The 15423-nt window shown below is 40.8% G+C and overlaps 1 protein-coding gene across 1 annotated transcript; it reads left to right on the plus strand.

Moving 5' to 3' along the window:
• Window positions 1–4204: 4204 nt before the first annotated feature.
• On the plus strand, window positions 4205–7161 carry LOC129824518 (forkhead box protein F2-like). Its single transcript, XM_055884212.1, has 2 exons — window positions 4205–5562; window positions 6872–7161. The coding sequence occupies exons 1-2, from the start codon at window positions 4587–4589 to the stop codon at window positions 7045–7047; spliced, it is 1152 nt and encodes a 383-aa protein (XP_055740187.1). The 5' UTR covers window positions 4205–4586; the 3' UTR covers window positions 7048–7161.
• The last annotated feature ends 8262 nt before the right edge of the window (window positions 7162–15423 follow it).

Consider the following 15423-nt stretch of genomic DNA (forward strand, 5'->3'; position numbering starts at 1 on the left):
TAAAGAGTAACTTTTACATTGACATTGTGATGTGTTTTTATGTTGATATATTTTTTGCATTGAATTCATAGCGCATGGAATAGATTGTGAACAAACAAGATATCTGCGCTACAAGTTGTTTTCAAGACAAACGGCAAAATGCCAATCTATCATCACAAACACTGACAGGGGTATGGTGTCGGCCTGCAGGTGCCTGATCCCTCATCACATTCCCCAATGTCTACCCGCCATTTGTAGCTTACTACTTATGCTACTGAATTAAAAATGGCTTATCAACTTGGTGTAATATCAAACTCTTTCAAAACGTATATGCCTATCATTGTGAGCTCTCAAACAGTGGATGTGCTGTATGGAGCACATTGATAATGTTGTAAATATCCTTAATATTCAATTTATAGTTTAGGCTAGTATCGTCTCGCCTAGACTATATATGTATTGAGTAGTCTAACCAAAACCAAAGGGGAAGAGAAAGGAAGTAAGGGAGGAAGAGGCCAGAGAATGGAAATAAAGAAAGACAGAAGGATGAAAGGTAAGAAGGGACTGAGGTGACGAATAAGGTTGCGAAAAGGGAATGGGCCTAACACTAAATATAATCCAATAACATTAGTTTTACGCATTCAAATGTTTCACATACCTAATTCTAGATTTAAGATAACGTTGTTACCTAAAGGTCCCTTAGTAGCATACTCTCTGCAACTCTACAAATAGGCTATCACAGTAGGCCAATTCATATTTAGGCCTACTACTGCGTTACAATAATTGTTAATAACGATCGTTATTGGCAAAACAGCTTGGAATAATAATAATACAGCCATAATGTTGTTAAAGAAATGATGTGTGTCATTATTAGTGTGGCACATATCTAATTATAAATTGGTCCCTGTATTGGGGCAGAAATACGGCATTTATTTTTCTGTGTCTGAGAAGCTCCCTGTGAGCGGATACAGACATTCAGTATTTATATTTTCTGTCTGGAGCTACAAATAACCGTCGCCTCAAGTCGAGACACATAAGCAGGGGAGAGATAATCGCAAAATAGCCTATACAAGTGGATTTCAGTCCACATTTAAAAGCTGAAAAACAACTATTTTCGATTTTACCAAGACGGTATGACAGGATTCTGTGTGCAATATGTTCAAAGCCTTCTAAGTATTCTTCTGTGGCTGAGAAAATAAAAGTCCTTTAAACCAGCTGTGCGTCCTGAACGCAGCGGGTTTATTAGTTTTTATGTTGCCGGAAATTATGAGGAGATTATGTTCTTTACCTTTGATTTTATGAGGGGAAATGATTTTATCTCGACATACTTGTTTGGTTAATAGTTTGAGCTTGTCGTTTAATTGTTGCATTAAAGTCGTTGGGTTAAAATACTATACTGTTTTACACATTTAACGGGTAACGTAAAATTCGTAAAACCACGTCTGTAAATATTTTCAATTTCGTCATTAAATCCTTGACTTTGTTGTTTTTGTAATTTTACATGTATTGCCTTATAGCAAGTAATAAATGAAATGCAGTTGGGTGAAACATTTCAGTTCAACTCAAAATCTATATATTTGTCTTCTATACACGTCTCAGTTTTCCTCGATGATTTGTATATAGTTTACCTCCTGAACTGATTTATATTGAAATTAAACTTATCGTGATCAAGAATTGGGAGAGGCTACACATGCAACCAGCTTTCGTTTGACCTTCTTTTGTTTTGCCAAACATGTTCTCCTTACAAGCATTATGCCTGCTTACGCACTGCATAATGTTCCCTAGCACATGGGCACCATAGGCATGCATGGTTTCTTCTTCGACAATAACAACAGAATAACATCAGAATCATCATCATAAGCTACTATAAAAATGATCAATTGGACCTATTTTTCTAAGACCTCATTTGGATCTGTGTAGTTAATTCATCTCTCGAGGGATATGATCCACGGTTCGAGGCGGTAAACTGACACTCGCGCGCCGTGTGTGGTATGCTGGAAGCGCCTGATGGAAAAATCATGTTTCCACTCATGTCAAAGTACTATCCTGAACAGCCCCGAACAAATGAACACGACAACTGTGGACTGTTATTTCTCCATGACCTCTGCTAGACAAAGCGACAAGCTCTAAGAAGCTCTGACTGTGCAGCATAATAAGGTGATCTGTAGTTCTCCGCTCTCCATTACTTTTTTCCATCCTCAAGTACATCATAGGCTTTATACATAATAGGCTGTATATATGAATATATACAATACCAGTCAAAAGTTTGAACACACCTACTCATTCAAGGTTTTTTTGTTATTTGTGAACATATCAAAACTATGTAATAAGATATGGAATCATGTAGTAACCAACAAAGTGTTAGATTCTTCAAAGTAGCCACCCTTTGCATTGATGACAGCTTTTCACACTCTTGGCATTCTCTTAACCAGCTTCACATGGAATGCTTTTCCAACAATCTTAAAGAAGTTCCCACATATGCTGAGCACTTCTTGGCTGCTTTTCTTTCACTCTGCAGTCCAACTTATTTCAAACCATCTTAATTGGGTTCAGGTCAGGTGATTGTGGAGATGCAGCACTCCATCACTCTCCTTCTTGGTCAAATAGCCCTTACATAGCCTGGAGGTGTGTTGGATCATTGTCTGGTTAAAAAACAAATGACAGTCCCACTAAGCGCAAACCAGATGGGATGGCGTATCACTGCAGAATGCTGTGGTAGCCATGCTGGTTAAGTGTGCCTTGAATTCTAAATTCATCACTGACAGAGGCACCTGCAAAGCACCCCCACACCATCACACCTCTCAAATTTGACGGTAGGAACCACATATGCGGAGATCATCCATTCACCTACTCTGCGTCTCACAAAGACATTGAGGTTGGAACCAAACATCTTAAATTTGGACTCATCAGACCAAAGGACAAATTTCCACTGGTCTAATGTCCATTGCTCATGTTTCTTGGCCCAAGTCTCTTCTTCTTATTGGTGTCCTTTAGTGGTTTCTTTGCAGCAATTTGACCATGAAGGCCTGATTCACGCAGTCTCCTTTGAACAGTTGATGTTGTGATGTGTCTGTTACTTGAACTCTGTAAAGCACCCCCACACCATCACACCTCTCAAATTTGTCAAAGGTCCATGAAGGCCTGATTCACGCAGTCTCCTCTGAACAGTTCATGTTGAGATGTGTGAGGTGCATTCTGAGGTGCAGTTAATTGTCGATTTCTGAGGCTGGTAACTCTAATGAACTTATCCTCTGCAGCAGAGGTAAGTCTGGGTCTTCCTTTCCTGTGGCAGTCCTCATGAGAGCCAGTTTCATCATAGCGCTTGATGGTTTTTGCGACTGCACTTGAAGAAACTTAAAGTTTTTGATATTTTCCAGATGGACTGAACTTCATGTTTTAAATTAATGATGAACTGTCATTTCTCTCTGCTTATATGAGCTGTTCTTGCCATCTTATGGACTTGGTCTTTTACCATATGGGGCTATCTTCTGTATACCACCACCACCTTGTCACAACACAACTGATTGGCTCAAACGCATTAAGAAGGAAAGAAATTCTACAAATGAACTTTTAAGAAGGCACCTGTTAATTGAAATGCATTCCAGGTGACTACCTCATGAAGCTGGTTGAGAGAATGCCTAGAGTGTGCAAAGCTGTCATTAAGGTAAAGGGTGGCTGCTTTGAAGAATCTAAAATCTAAAATATATTTTGATTTGTTTAACACTTGTTTGGTTACTACATGATTCTATATGTGTTATTTCATAGTTTTTATGTCTTCACTATTATTCTACAATGTAGAAAATAGTAAAAATAAAGAAAAACCTTTGAATGAGTAGGTGTGTCCAAACTTTTGACTGGTACTGTATATACCTAAAACTAGAATTCTAGTAAATAGGATAGGCCTACGTTATGTTTATGTCTCATTCATGGTTAACTTGGAACCATTGCCTTCATCGTCTGGCGTGTTGCACTGTTGACTGGAATGTCTAAATGAGTTTGATAAATGGTTTAATTGCGTGTATGAGAGTTGTGAGGAGTGGGTGGGAAGGGGTCTCTGTTAGTCTTCTGAGCTTGTGCTGTGATGTGTGTGGCTCTTGCTAGAATTATGTCTGGACCGCTGGACCGGGGCCAGATCTGGGAGAGGGTGGGTCTCGAGTTCCTGGCGATTTCTTGGAGGGATTTAGCCGGGATCTAGGGGGCAGAGAGAGATTTAAGAATTGATAGGTGGTCGAGTTTTGTTTGGCCGAGTGGATATGCGCAAGAAAGTCGAGGAGCTTTATGTTTTCCTTCTTAAAGGATTATTGCCAGCGATGGCCACAGTGAGACGGAGGAGGAGCAGCCGCCACACCGATACTCAGCTGGTGTTCCTGATTAGAACTGCAATAAACGCGCAGTGAATCGCCACTGGACACTAACCTCTCAAATGATCACATTTGGAAACATATTTTTTTAGAACGTCTGAAGGAGGTATGCTAAGTAATTGACTGAAGTATTGGGTGTAGGATACTGCTCTCGTTAGATTTTTCAGGCCAGTGCAAAAAAAAGAGCATTGGTCATACTCTTGGTTATAGGCTACTCATACTCCTCTGTGTCCCAATTTGGGCGCAAACATGACGACTGAGAGCTCACAGCAACATCTGGACTCGTCTCATTCTCTGAGATCCAGCCCAGCAGCCGGAGTGATGCACGCCACTCAGATGAGCACACAGCCAGTGGCGGAGAGCTCACCAAATGCGTCAAACAAAAGGAAAAAGGGCAACTCTGGCTTGAGGCGTCCTGAGAAGCCGCCCTATTCATACATCGCCCTTATTGTGATGGCTATCCAAAGCTCATCGACAAAGAGGCTTACTCTGGCTGAAATCTATCAGTTTCTTCAGGCCCGTTTCCCGTTCTTTAGGGGGTCTTACCAGGGATGGAAAAACTCTGTGAGGCACAACCTGTCTCTAAACGAGTGCTTCATAAAACTGCCCAAGGGCCTCGGCAGACCAGGCAAGGGACACTACTGGACCATAGACCCGGGCAGCGAGTTTATGTTCGAAGAGGGGTCCTTCCGTCGCAGACCTCGCGGATTCCGTAGGAAATGCCAAGCTCTGAAACCCATGTATCGAATGATGAATGGCATGGGCTTTGGCGCGTCGATACTGCCCCAAAACTTCGATTTCCAGAACCCCTCTGCGTCCTTGGCATGTCATAATGGTTACAACTTGGACGTGATGGGGAACACGGTGCCAGGGAGCTACGACGGGCTGGGTGGAGGGCTTCATGTTCCTCACATGTCGCCAAGCCCCGGGGCCACCTACATGGCTGCCTGTCAGGTGTCGTCTAATGGAGAATACTGCCCAGACAACAGTAGTAGCCCTCTGCACTCATCGCCGGCGGCGATGGCAGCAGGCACCTTGGACTGTCACTCCCCCTATACCAGTGCCTCCTCACACTGGACATCACCAGGTGTGTCTCCATACATCAAGCAGCAATCCCTGGCCTCAAACAGTCCCACATCCTCTGCCTTGCACTCGAGTATATCCCCTTACTCTCTGGAGCAAAGCTATCGCCATCACAACGGAAGAGACTCATCTGATATTTCAAGTAAGCCTGTTTACTTTACTAATAGGCAAACACAATACTTATACGCATGGGCACACTATATGACCAATTATAACATATGCAACCCAGTAATAAATATTCTACTCTTATGTACAGTTTGCATTAAATCGTGCGTATTTATATCTACTGTTTTATTTGGAAGTAGACCTAGTCGAGATGGGCAGTTGCTGATTGCGAATCATAGGGAAGGGGACATTGGGCCTAGTTAGGCAACACTTGCATTGTTCTGCTTGTCCATTTAGGAATAAAAGACAATTATAGAACTATGATAATATAACTAAAAACATAAATAATTAAGTTATATTAATATTGATGCAAATTCTACTGCCAAGGTTAACATAATCACTCTCAAGGAAGTTAAAAAAAACTGTAGCCTATATTTTATTTTCAAGGCTATTGGCCAGCTCAGCCACAGACCGACTTACAAACACCAATATATGACATGACAATAATATGTCGACACCTAATTGTGTGTATAATAACACACAAAAATGTACAAGCTTCCTTTAGAATTTTTTTTTGGGGGGGGGCTATATGTTGTTCCATGTAGTGAAGCTGTTATTCGATGCGTTTATATGGGCTAATAGCAGTAAGGCCAAAAACTGTAGCCTAGATTTCATTTTCAAGGCTATAGGCCTAAAGGAAAATGCGCCAAACACCAATATGTGTCATGACAATAATATGTCAACATCTAATTATGTGTATAATAATACACAAAAATACATCAGTAATGTCAACAACCAAGTTTGTTTTCCCTATCCGTACACATGGTTGATTCTGGGCATTGTAGATAGAAGTGCCTGTGACCTTTGTGCGCAATGGTCTCCATAAGAAACCACACATAAATATGAACAATAATATCACTGAATGAAATAGTTTCATTACAAATACAAATTATGTTTGTAAAATAATTCAACACTAAATAGAAAGCAAAGTATTCATGGCAAATATCAAGGACACTTTTCCAGGAAAATATTCAAAACCTTATGTTTACAAATGATCTATTATTTTCACATTGTAAAAGTGATGTAGCCTATATATAAATAAATATGTGTGTGTTTCATGAAATCGTTTGTATTTTGCATGTATGCTCTAAATGATCTGCACGCAGTTGTTTTAGGAAAAATGTAGCCTACCATTTAAGAAAAATAATTGGAGTACATGCCATTGGCATAAATACAACGTCCAAATATTGGCGCCATGTTCTTTAATGTTTTGCATTAGAACAAGTTGGTTGTGTATTTTAAAAAGCTTTGTGTTTGACTGTTACGTCTCTTCCACCTGTTTGCAGTGGGATTATCTCGATACTCAAGCCATTCATCACCAGTATGTGACAGGAAAGATTTAGTTCTGAACTTTAACGGAATCTCTTCATTTCACCCGCCAACTGCCAATGGATCGTACTACCACCAGCTACATCACCATCACCAGAATGTCTATCAGGACGTCAAGCCATGCGTCTTGTGAAATCAACGCGTTAAGACCACTGCCATCTTGGATGAGGATCACAACAACTACACAGCCACTATATATAAGCCATACGCTTCCTTGTCATTTGCCAGATGTCAAGACCTGTACAAATGGGGGTGGGGGGGGGGGGGGGGGGGGGGGGGTTAGGCTATATACAAAATGTCAGTCACTCTGTCTGTGAGAACATCCATGCCAAAACACCTTTCCGGAGAAATGAAACACTTTAGGACTGAGTGCATGGAGTAAAATTGAAAAAAAAAAAAAGACATACATGTAGCCTATTGCCATTGTCAAGCACGGCTCAGACAGCTATTGGATATAGTTGATCAATGACATCTTAAGTCAGCCTTCCTTCAAACTCTTTCACCATGCCATGATGCATTCAGGAGTGAACTAATTGTGTCGTTTCATTCATATTGTAGCCTAGTGTTTGAGTATAAGTTATCAACACGGATAAAATGCAATACTACGTTAAATATGTTTAATTAAAAATACATGCACATTCACTCCGATTTATCTTTACCTATTTGCACTTAAACCTAAACCCTTGAGTTTTCGAAAGATTTCGCTGCAGCAAGTCAATAAAGAGATCTATTTTAAAACTGTTTGGGGTCATTCTTATTCAAGGGTAGGCTACATGTTTATGCTATGCAGCATATCGCAAATCCTATAGGGATTGTATACAGCGTGGGAGATCTTTTGGGACTACAATTGCCCCAAATTGTCTTTGAGTTCTTTATGACAAATTAGGTGTTTTATTACATTTTTTGTTTGTTATTGTAACCTTAATATAACTGTTGTTAATACAGAGATTGATTGTTATTGTTATAGCCTACTATTTGAACTCAACGAATTCACTGTTCAGCATTTACAGATGCAATATTCAGCATTTACAAATGCAATCATTATCAATTTTGGGTCAGAAATGACCCCCGTTGGAGCGTTTTAAGATACAAACATGTTGGTGCTTTTAGGATTAATTTCCATTGGGATCGAATATATAACATGATCATACTAATATCAACATATTGGTACATATTTGTTACAGAATACGTTTGACAAATAATCATAACGGCATTACATTTGAGATAACCCACTGGTTAAAACTTTGAAATGTGGACTTTCAAAATGCTAGCTACCATCCACTACAACCTTTTGAACAAAAGTAGGCCTACTATTCAACCAAGACTGTTTCTTCTCTAAATCCTGATTTTTACAAATCTGATTCTGAGGAATGACTCGTGTGTGGACATGTATGTTCAGTATAATTATTTGTGAGATAACACTTGGCTTGACCTGGTTATACAATAATAAACGTGTACACATTTGGATGGAATTGAGCGTTAACATGAGGTGAGGTCAGTGGCTGGCTAGGAACTGCCTGTCAAAAAAAAAAAAGATTTACTCACAAATAAACTTTGATGAAGCAAAAATTCATCATACAACAGATAACTCCAACAATCAGGGTGACATAAGCTATTAACCGAAATTGACAACTTCAAGAAAAATCCTCAAATGTAAATACCAATGTAGCCACGATACACAATTGATAGACTCAGATGGTGGCATATTTCATATCATACTACAAAATGACACACTGATCAACATAGCTCAGCCATAGACAGAGTTACAACTGATAGCTGGCACTAAAATACCAACATATGGACACATTTCATCCAAATAATTCGCAACACAAACTCCATAGCCTTTCACAATGGATTTACAATACTTCCAATGCACAGCATGCTGCGTGTGCAAACACACACACATACAGTGCTGTATATAATACATATGGTTCTAACAAAATCTTCATATCAACACTCGAATTGAATGAAAATGCAGTTTAAAATGTAAAAAAAGTGTCTCAAAATGAAATTCTACCTTAATAAATAAAATGCATCAAAGTGATGTTGTCTATTCTCATATTCATTCAACAGTAGTCTAACCCGTAAAATGCAAAGGAAATTGCATTTAGAAAATGCATCGTTGTAGGGCCAAGAATGACAAAATGATCAAACCTGGCTTTCATTTGAACACTTATATTGTCAAAAAAATGTTGTAAAACATTCCTCTAGTCTCATCTGTAATCATCTTGTCTGCTTCGGGTTTCTGCGTCTGTCAGGCTGAGTGTGGTTCATTTGATCGGATGATTTTCTGTCCCTTTCTCTGATGAAGGTCAGGAAACCCCGGGGATGGTATCCCTCTCTAAATTATACCAAGTTTTCCTTCAAAATACAACTTGGAAAATTGTTTTAGGTGCAGTATAGTATCAATTGGTCAGGCTGCTTTAGCTTGCCAGCTACATTATGGAGACACGCCCACATGTGCAGAGTTTACCCACACAACATGATGAGGTAAATACTCATGCGCAAAATATGAAATTGGCTCAATGCACAAATGAAACTATAGGCAAAGCAGCGAGGCCTATGCTGACCCTATCCAGACAGTGACTGTATGGGAACAGCCTTGCACGTTTTGATGCCATTTTAGCCAATTTTGAAATGTTGAGTATAAAACCACCAGAATCAGCTTTTTTATTAGACTATCACAGGGTAAGCCCTGACTGCACTGCCTACCCTGACTGCACTGCCTACCCTGACTGCACTGCCTACCCTGACTGCACTGCCTACCCTGACTGCACTGCCTACCCTGACTGCACTGCCTACCCTGACTGCACTGCCTACCCTGACTGCATGTCACTGGAATTGACGCATAGATGACTAGAGAGGAGAAAGAAAGACAAATAGATACAAGGTGGAGAAACATACACGATTTGCCATTGTGAAATGAATAGTAGCTAAAAGGCATACATTGTGTAGCCTGAAATCTGAATACTTGAAAACAATAGTGAAATAGAACTATACTCAAGTTTGGGTTTCAGGTGATTAGTTATGCATACCAGTTGCTCACAAATCCATCTAAAGCAATGATGTAACAAGGCCACCACCTAGTGGTACTGCCTTACCTGTACACCTACCATGGGAAGAGAAATGTGAAATGTGAAATTCACAAAGATGGAAAACAACTACTGTACATTATTGAGACGATGCAATCATAAAGTCAATATTGGCATTTAACTACCCAAAATAGTAATTGAGGTAACCTGCAGCTTTACCACATTAACGGGGGCTCTCGAATGTCTGGAATGGGAAATGGTTCAAGTTTAATATATCCTCTACACTGGTGATCCTTTTCTGTTTCATGGACATGATGCATACCAGACCATATAGACAAGACTCTGGAGCCTTCCCTCTGCCTTACACATTACCAGGCTTACAGCTTTTCTATATGACTGGGAACAACTGACTTCCAAGCTTCGATTGGACAGGCCAATATTCAATTCATTCCAAGTCAATCTGACCCTTCTATAAGGTCTATCACAAACTTTTCATAAATTGGACATGTGGTTCCTGGGTTCAATATTGATTTGAATGTAAATTGACCTATCATGAAAGTACATTGGATTAGATTATTCTATGTAGTGGATAAAAAATGTAATTTGAATCAAAACAGCCAGATGTTTGTAAATTACTGAATATTATATGGGGTGTACGGGGGCCTCCGACCGGGGTCTATGGGGGCCTAAGGATGGGGTCTACGGGGTCCTCGGGCCGGGGTCTATGGGGGCCTAAGGATGGGGTCTACGGGGTCCTCGGGCCGGGGTCTATGGGTGCCTAGGGATGGGGTCTACGGGGTCCTCAGGCCGGGGTCTATGGGGGCCTAAGGATGGGGTCTACGGGGTCCTCAGGCCGGGGTCTATGGGGGCCTAGGGATGGGGTCTACGGGGTCCTCAGGCCGGGGTCTATGGGGGCCTAGGGATGGGGGCGTAGGGGTCCTCGGGCCGGGGTCTATGGGGGCCTAGGGATGGGGGCGTAGGGGTCCTCGGGCCGGGGTCTATGGGGGCCTAGGGATGGTGTCTACGGGGTCCTCGGTCCGGGGTCTATTTATTGTGAAAAATGAAGAGTGGTAAAAGCGCTATTTTTTAATCTGCAGTCATTTTTTATAATCTAAACATAATATTTGCACTAACAACATCAGCAGATGTGAATGATACATTCCGTGAGAGTGTTACATTTGGAAAAGACTGACACTTCAGAAATGGAAAAAACGGATAACTTTTGAAACATTTTATTGAACCTTTATTTAATCAGGAAAAGACTCTGGAGGTTAGAAACATGTACATGTAAATGCATAATAAAGTTCCCCTTAACATTGTAGTGATCTTATCCATGTCATATACACCATCATTGCACCAGGTTATGTTATATTATTAATCATCTGGAATGGTCCTGAAAGGCATCTGAATCCATTTCTGCAGCTATGAAATGTTTAGTCCAGATTTATATTAGCTATTCAGCGATTAAATTGGATATGTTTTTCCTCCAACTGACTTGAGAGAGTTGGTGGTTGATCGATTTGTCTGCGCTCAAAGACCGGTCTTGATAGAAACCTTACGTGCGTCTCTCTCACAATCTATAGGCTACTTCCAATTGGTGGGTCCCTTAAACATGATGGATGTATTTAGAGTAACACAGGCCTACCTCTATCCATAGGACTCCTGTGGAACTCCTCATTTCCTGGCATGGCCTCCTTGCCACATATAAACAGCTTATCTGTTGAATAAATAAAAGGTCAAGTAAGTGAGATATTTTTCAGATAATGTAATGTGTATAAACTGTGTAGTTCAACCTGGCTATCAATGCTCCCTTCAATGCTATTGAGTATTCCTTCAACAACAATCACAACCACCAGAAATGACTAGCACCACCACTACACATCTTAATGATTCACAATCCATCATAAATTGACTTCCCTAAACAGCCGAGCATTTCAGTTGGACAGAGATCAGTCCTACCGCATGAATCATGCATCATGTCTTATCAACAAAGCCCTGACATTATGATTAGATGCATGTTATGTATGATGGATGATGGATAGATTTAGATATCAGCCTGCCCATTCGATCACTTTAGACAAGACATGTCTCTTTAAAATGGGACTCGAGGGTAAGCTTGCTTGGCTCTTCTGAAAGGTTACTTTAGAAAATAAGTACATCTTGGACTGGGATGTCTATTGGTACAGCTGCGGCTGGGTTAATCCACGTTGCTCTAATAGTCAGCCATTACCTGGCAATGATCCCCTGACTCCATTTTAAACGCTGGGTGTGTTCGAGCAGTAAGCCTAACGAAGACGACGGTAGACGAAAGTCAGTGAGTGACGTTGTGGAAGGTGCATCTGCAATAGCAGAAAGTCGGACGCTGTAGTGGTTTTCCAACAGCAAGGCTCAGATCAACATTGCAGTGTCACCATAGCTGCTATTGGTTATAAAAGGTTTTTCTGTATAAATGTCTAAATCAACTTTTTTACACCCCCATATCACACACTGCAAACTAGAAACATAATGTGTGTGCAGTTAATTGGTTACAGAGATATCTAAAATCTCACCTTCATTCTTCTTATTCAATGAGGTTTAACAGCGGTTGGCATCCAATAAATGTTGCATTACCACCACCGTATACTTTGCTTTAAAGAAAATGGAATTGAAAAAAAATCAACAAATACCCTACCATCCAACCCTACACTCACTAAAAACCCACCACCCTTCTCCACTATTTAAATCTATCTAGTCCTACCTCAGTCCAACAGCCTGAAAAGACGGGACACCACCACTTAACACGCCCTCTAACACCTCTGACGTCAAGTCTCGTACAGCCAAATACCTCTCTGCAGCTTCCACCACAACCTACATTTTCTGTAACTTACATTCCATCCCTGCAGTACAGTTGAAAACCATTGCTATAAATGCTAAAAATCCAATCTTACTCAAGCATATACAGTATCTTAACATTACTTTGTCGGGCAAAGACTCAACATCAAAACTCAAAAGAACAGACGACTCTTCTGTTTTACGCCGCCCTGTCTGTGTTGCACCAAACGACGAGCATCACAAACACCAGGAATCTTCCCCTTCAGTTGGTTATCTTTCACATTTCCGCTACCCTAGTAATCACTCCTTTCAATGGAGTCCATTACTTGAGAGAAAAACAATTCACATTCGTTTAACAATGAGCGCCTGCTCCCTCTGACCAGCAGAAACACAAACAATTATCACAAGACCACTTCTGGTTACCTTCCCCGATTCCACAGCAGCCAACTCTGTTTTTACCCACCCTGAAACCACAAATGGATCAGCCAAAAAGCAAGGGTCCACTTTTCCCAAAAATGTCACTCCTACAGTCACAGACTCATCTTTATCCTGACCCTCTGTGCCATCCACGGGCTCCGAGAAATCCAAGTAAAATGTCTCCTGATGATAATACTGCACTTCTCCTGTCATATATCTTGTTCTTGCCCTCTCAAGGGATGCCATTTTCCACCCTTGAACCAGTATATTTGGCTAAGTCAGCTTCCTAAGGAAAAGAGCAATCTCATTTCAATAATGTGTACCTTGATAATAAATGGAGAAGAGCCTTCATTCATTCTCATCACTTTCATTTGTATCCTTTGTAGATTTTGAATTGTGGCAAAGTTGGTTCCTTTTTCAGTCACATCTTTGGCCATCTTTGGCCACATCAGTCACATGCCAATTGTGATTGGTCCCTGAACCCATGTGATGCCGTTTTGAAGTGTATAAAATCCTCCTTCATTTCCCTGCCTGTAAAAATCCTGATAAAGGCCAAAATGTGTTGGGTGAAGTTGTATCAATAAAAAATACTGTCCTCCAAATGTTGCTGTTGGTGTACCACTTGAGGAATCTCACCTTAGCCTTGAGCCACAAGCAGCCACAACCCCTAACGTGTAAGTAATTTATCTACAATAACAATGCTATGACACTAAAATAGTGGGCACGCTCGAGCGGATCACTTTTGTCTTCAAGTCGCTGCAGTTGCTTCTCACCAATTTTGTCAAACAAAAACACCCTAATGATTGGTTGACAAATGGTGCCTCCCACAATGCAGGTGATGGCTGCATGTTGCAATTGGTGAGAAGCAACTGCAGCGACTTGAAGACAATTTTATCACTGCATGACTGCATGACCTTTGATCTCATGATTTTTGTAAAGTTCATGCAGTCGACATGTAGGCGCAAGTCTGAAAATGTTTATGCCCATAATGCAACACAATTTGACAGGCGGTGACCAAAGATGGTCAAAGTCTTGACAAAAGTGATCCGCTCGAGCGTGCCCACTATTTTAGTGTCATAGCATTGTTATTGTAGATAAATTACTTACACGTTAGGGGTTGTGGCTGCTTGTGGCTCAAGGCTAAGGTGAGATTCCTCAAGTGGTACAGCAACAGCAACATTTGGAGGACAGTGGATGTTGATAGAAAGTATTTTTTTATTGATACAACTTCACCCAACACATTTAGGCCTTTATCAGGATTTTTTGCAGGCAGGGAAATGAAGGAGGTTTTTATACACTTCAAAATAGCGTCACGTGTTCAGGGATCAATCACAATTGGAATACAATACAAAACATGATGGCTGTGGTCCAAATGCAAAGTAGACAACCGTGGGCCGTCAACCCTCAGCCCTTGAATTACGTTTTAAATCGTCACATCCGAGTGTACCTTAAATGTCACTTCCCGATGTGAGGGTCAGTGATGACCAGAGTGGTAACGTCCTGGGTGGAAATCTTTGTTGAGCCTAAAAACAATCAACCTTAAGCTATTGATGTACTTAGCAAGCTAACGTAGCTAGCACTCCTGTCAGGTAGCTAGCTACAGTTACCCATAGCTGGATAGCTAGCTCTATAGTTTGTCCATTTATTCCAATAAGTTTCTGAATTCCAAAATATGTGTTTAGAAAGCTAGTTAGCTATGTTTTATAGGCTCCTCACTATGGGCTCGTTTGAGTGGTAAGGCGAAAGCCACCGACTGTAGACTAAGGTTTAAGGTGTGAAGTCGGGAGAGGTGCATCTGTGACAGACTAAAGTCAGACACTGATGTGGTTTTCCAACAGCAAGGCTCAGTGTTGCCGTTGTATATAAATCCTTTTGAAATTAACATGTCTCCAACCCCCTAAGCCAGTGTTTCCCAAATCTGGTCCTCGAATACCCCCAACAGTACACATTTTTATTGTAACCCTGGACAAGCACACCTGATTCAACTTTTCAACTAATCATCAAGCCCTCAATGAGTTGAATAAGATGTGTTTGTCAAGGGATACAACGAAACTGTGTACTGTTGGGGTACTGGAGGACCCACTGACATAGGCCTTGGGAAACTGACATAGGCCTTGGGAAACAGTGACATAGGCCTACTCACAAAATTGAAAATATACTGTGTGTGTGTACATTGTACAATCAATTGGTGAGAGAGAGAGAATCAAATATCACATTTATTTGTACATAACCACTGTATACATTCATTG

Source organism: Salvelinus fontinalis, chromosome 26 (genome assembly GCF_029448725.1).
Source record: "Salvelinus fontinalis isolate EN_2023a chromosome 26, ASM2944872v1, whole genome shotgun sequence".
Taxonomy (NCBI): domain Eukaryota; kingdom Metazoa; phylum Chordata; class Actinopteri; order Salmoniformes; family Salmonidae; genus Salvelinus; species Salvelinus fontinalis.